The 4,988-nt window shown below is 34.6% G+C and overlaps 1 protein-coding gene across 1 annotated transcript; it reads right to left on the reverse strand.

Annotated features, from left to right (window-relative positions):
- Positions 1 to 365: 365 nt before the first annotated feature.
- On the reverse strand, positions 366 to 1,565 carry LOC115890837 (tigger transposable element-derived protein 6-like). The gene has a single exon (XM_030911184.1). It carries the CDS (start codon positions 1,563 to 1,565, stop codon positions 366 to 368), a length of 1,200 nt encoding a protein of 399 aa, XP_030767044.1.
- Positions 1,566 to 4,988: the final 3,423 nt, after the last annotated feature.

Below are 4,988 nucleotides of genomic sequence, written 5' to 3' on the forward strand. Positions count from 1 at the left end.
GTATGGAGACTCTGTGATTATTGCCGTTTTTTCACGATTTTTTGAGGACCGTTTTTTCACAGTAGATTTTGGCGAGGGTGAGATGTCTTCGGGAGTAATAGCAAATGCAGCCACAGAGTTGTTACCAATATTTCTATGCGGTGTCATTTGCAAAACTTGTTCATCTTGATATGATGGGCCTGGCATTTGTATGGGATCAACGCTTCGTTGAGGTCTTGATCCTTGTAAAAGCTCAGTATCCTGTTGTAGAGGTGGTGATCCTTTTGCATTCAACATATGAGATCCCGGCAACTCAGCATCACTGACTGTATCCTTATTTATACTATTTAGATCTTGAATATGTGGATTTTCATTGTCGATGTCCGTTACTGAAGCAGCGATGAAATCGCTTTCTGAGAATACGTCACGATTTGTAGACCGCTAGTGGCCGCTTTATAGAAAGCTTCAGCAAATAAACCAGCAATATCTTCTTGAGCGACGACTCGACCCGGATGAACTCGGAGCCATTTCTTTACCTCTTCTGAGTAGTACGTACTTAGAGGTTTCATAAAACCTACATCTAAAGGCTGCAGCCTGTGAGTACAGTGCGGCGGGAAGCACAAGATAACAACCCCATTATCCCGTGCATAGTCTATAACTTTGATATTTTTGGTGTGGGACATATGGCCATCCAACAGAAGCAACACCATATTTTTTTTAGATGCGCGAGACCAAGAAACAAATTTCTTGAACCATTCAAAAAATATATCTAACTGCATCCAACCGGTCTTGTGGCACATAGCTGTGGAATTTGGCGGTGCATTATCTAGCAGACAATCTTTCATACGAACACGAGGAAAAATAAACATTGGTGGCATAAAATTGCCAGAGGCACTCATACAAATTTCTATTGTTACTGTTTTTCCTCGCTCGGCACTGGCTATGCTTCCGATCTGTTTTTTCCCTTTTTGGGCAATTATCTTTGGATTACACTTTCCAACTGAAGAAATACCAGTCTCGTCACAGTTAAATATTCGATCGGGAGAAAAGTTATATTTATCAATAGTATTCTCCAACAATTTAAAAAATTTATTGACAACTACTGCATTAAACCCCATTGATCGGGCAACTGAGACAGATTCTGGAACTCTGATGCTTAAGTTGGGATTCCTATTCAAAAAACCTTTGAGCCAATCTACCCCAGCCAATTTTTCTTCCTTGTTAAAATTATGTCGAATTTTGTTTTTTTCCGCTAATTGGAAGGCAATGCTTCTAACTTCTTTTCCTGTTAAACCATGTAATAAAGACTCCATTCGTAAGACGTAAGAAACTAGTTCTTGTTCCTGCTCGGTATTGAAGACAGTCTTGAATGCACCTAAGGATTTCGCAGATGCTTCAGCAACGGATGTTTCTGCATTTTCTCTGAAAACCTTAAATCTTCTTTCAAGAGTTGTCTGGGGAATGCGAAACTTTTTAGCTGCTTTTGGGGCACCCATTTCCTTATTGGCTAAAGCGTTTATGGCCGCCTGCATGCTCTCACCCGACCAGGCTTGTCGCTCCGTTTTTCGCACATATTTGCGAACCATAATTAGCACTGAAATTAATAAAGAATAAATTTTATGACTATACCTATCCGCAAAAAATATTAAATTTATATAGGGGCATAATGGGGAGGTCATCATTTTACCCCGATCGAAACTCACCGTTTTGCCCCATTTATGTACAGAAATGTTTAACTAAAATAACACGTAGCTAACCTCAAATAACCAATATATAGCATTCACAGCCAGAAAATAAAATGATTACGTTACGTTCTAAATTAAACAACTTCAATACAGAATTTAAAACAAGCCAGTTAACAAGCAGTACATACCGTGTAGATTTTTTTAAATAATCGAACAATTTTCTTCAACCAGACATTTCACCATTACTGCACAAACTGACACGCTGAAACTTTTGTTGGAGTGCGTCCGTTAGCAAAACTACATACTGCAGCAAAAAGCGAGAGATGGTGCTGCATGTATCATTTGTATATATCACATCCCCGTTTTGCCTCGCGTCGCCATTTTACCCCTATTTCCCCTACCGGAAAAAAACACTCTTAAATATTTACCTACAATATTTAAACTTAAACAATAAAAATTTATTCATATGTACTGTCTAATCCAATTGCAACTCCAATTTTGTCTCAAACTTTTTATTTTTAATTCCATTATTTTTGTAACTTCGATCGGATAAATCATATAGAATTTTGTGTATTTTTACAGCCTTAATTAGCTGCTCTGTTAACTCCATTTCTAAATTGCAACAAGAAAAAACACACAAAATAACGGAAAATTCCTATCAGTTGGGTCGCGATCATGCGATCAAACTCGACAAGTTGAATCTGATCGCCACCGCAGAATAGAACGCCGCCAGGCCGCTTCCTCTCCAAAACTTGATCGCGCCAATGTGAAACGGCTCTTGTATTCTTTAGCAACTTTTTGCCGCTGCCGCGTGGGGATCGTGATCGCGACCGTGATCGCACCAGTGTGCGTACAGCTTTAACCATTAATAGTATAATATTATATATTAATAGTATAATATACATTAATAGTATAATATATATTAATTATAATATATATTAATTATAATATATATTAATAGTATATTTATGAAGTTCATCTTGCAACTGCTTGGAAGGTTCATATACATTAATGAGGTTCAATATTTTTTTCGTATACGAGCTGCTTTCGATTTCTTTTTGGACTTGTTAACCAAGCTTCTACCAAGTCTTTATTTTTGACTATGACACCTCTCTCTAAAAAAAATCATAACTCCGTTAATGGTAACCCATGGTGATTAAAAATTTGTTTATGATAACACCATTAGTTTATAAACAACTGATAAAAAAGTACAATAGGTGATCACAAGTGATTTTTTTAAACTTTAAGCAAAGTCGGAAATGCTAAAAATTACAAAAAAACATGAACAGGAAACTTTAAACCGTTATGAATCCTTAACTGGACTTACTGCAAAAAGTAATATTAGGTAGCAATATGAAGTACTTACCTTCAGGAATAGAACCCATTTTGATTTTATGGAAAACCCCAAAACACTTAATTATAAACACAATTAATTGGACAGGTAAATAATTGCGTTTATTAGCTTAAAATTTGACAAATCTTGACATATCAAAGTCCTTCACGCAAAGTTTCCCTTCACGCAGAGAAACAAAAGCATAGCCAACTACGATTTGCTATTATACTTACGTTATATAGTTACCAATATTGTATCCAAAGATGTTACACAAATTCTCATATTGCATAGTTTAAAATTGCGTTTGGTCTGAATTTTGTCCATTACATGCCACACTGTGCGCCGTCCCGTTTACAGTTCATGTTGATCGCTTTAAAATAATATTGAAATCGTGGCTTTCTCATAATATTTAAGTATTTTAGTTTTTTGCTAGTGCCGTTAATGAGACTATAAAACACTCAGTTCCGAGGTTTGTGTGATGAAACGCTGTTTTGGGTTGTAAAAAATAAGTGAAACTAGGCGTCGTGTTGTGTGGTCACAATTTTAAATCTTAATAAAATTGCCAAAAAAAAATGTTAATATGTTTAGGAGAGCGTAATTAGGGCGTTGTTGTGTGGAATTAACATTCAATAACTCAAGTTTCCCGGATATTCAACTCTTCCGAAACAACATTTTATAGCTTAATAGTTTCTCACGCCGATTTGATCAAAAGCCAAACAAGGATTCAAGTAAAGGAAACAAGTGAGTAAACAAAGTGCTCGTTACATAATCAAAAAATTAAATAGGCATATATTACCAGAAGATAAAATATAATTTGCAATATTAATGATATATTTTTTAGCCGACCATACCAACAGGTATGGTAGGCTATTAAGATCGGCAAAAAAAGTTTTTTCAATTTCACTCAAAATTAGTTATTTGGGTCATAATTGACCTAAATACAAAATATTTTCATGGTGTCTGTCTGTCCGTCTGTCTGTAACACGATAACTCAAAAAGCGCTAAACCGATTTTAACCAAATTTGGCACAAAAATACTGTGGCACCCGAGAATCTGGCCATTAGTTTTTGGTTTGGGTGGGGGGTTGGTAAGGGGGTATGGGAGAGGGTTAAAAATTTTAAAAAATCGTAACTCCAAACTTACAGTAGCTAGCGAAACGCAGTTTTTAATTTAAGATTAGGAATAATATTTGCAACAAAATTTGTAATAACATCAAAATCAGTCAAAGTAGCAGTTTTTGAGATAAAAAAAATTGGAAAAATTCCTTTACTGTGAAACTAAAAGAATTGCCAACCAACTTTTTATTAACATATTTTAGTATGGGCGGCTATACGTGCCTCCCGGCGCTATTTTTTTTTGTTTTATGAAGATCTTCTAAAATTATAATTATGTACCTTTAAAAAATTTCGTTATAGCCGAAATAGCCCCAATTAAGGTTTTTATTTTTACACTAGCAAAACCGGTGATTAAAACTAAGCTCCTTACCATAATTAACTCATCTAAAAAGTTTTTTTAGCTGGAATATTAAATTGTAATACAAGGTAGGCCTTTTGAAGATATCAAAATATTTACTTTTTTATTTTTATTTTTAGAATTTTCACAAATTATACTTCCTAACACTTTTAGAATAATTAAATAATAAATTTTTTCCTATATTCGCTATTTAAACCCGTGTATGCTAGTTTTTTACGATATTCTCCGATGGTGGCAGCACCGGCGGAGAATGCACCAAGCTTATACCGAATATTGACAATTAAGCAATTAGTTAATGCGCTCATATTTTTGAAAATATTCTGAAGGTAACAACACTGATTTGATATTGATAAATGTTGAAAAATAAAAATTTTCATTATACAAAAAATATTTTTTCATTCTTCTAATTGTACGGTAAGTATACCAAATTTGTATAGAATTCATAAAACGGTAAGTTAGGTAACTACTAAATTTATAGATCATTTAAAAATGACATCCGGTAAGGGAACAGAGGTGTG

The sequence above is a fragment of the Sitophilus oryzae genome, unplaced genomic scaffold (genome assembly GCF_002938485.1).
Source record: "Sitophilus oryzae breed Bouriz unplaced genomic scaffold, Soryzae_2.0 scaffold_931_pilon_pilon, whole genome shotgun sequence".
Lineage (NCBI taxonomy): Eukaryota > Metazoa > Arthropoda > Insecta > Coleoptera > Curculionidae > Sitophilus > Sitophilus oryzae.

Excerpts from the sequence above, each read along its gene's own strand:
- LOC115890837 (XM_030911184.1), bottom strand. The coding sequence starts at position 1,565 with ATGGTTCGCAAATATGTGCGAAAAACGGAGCGACAAGCCTGGTCGGGT.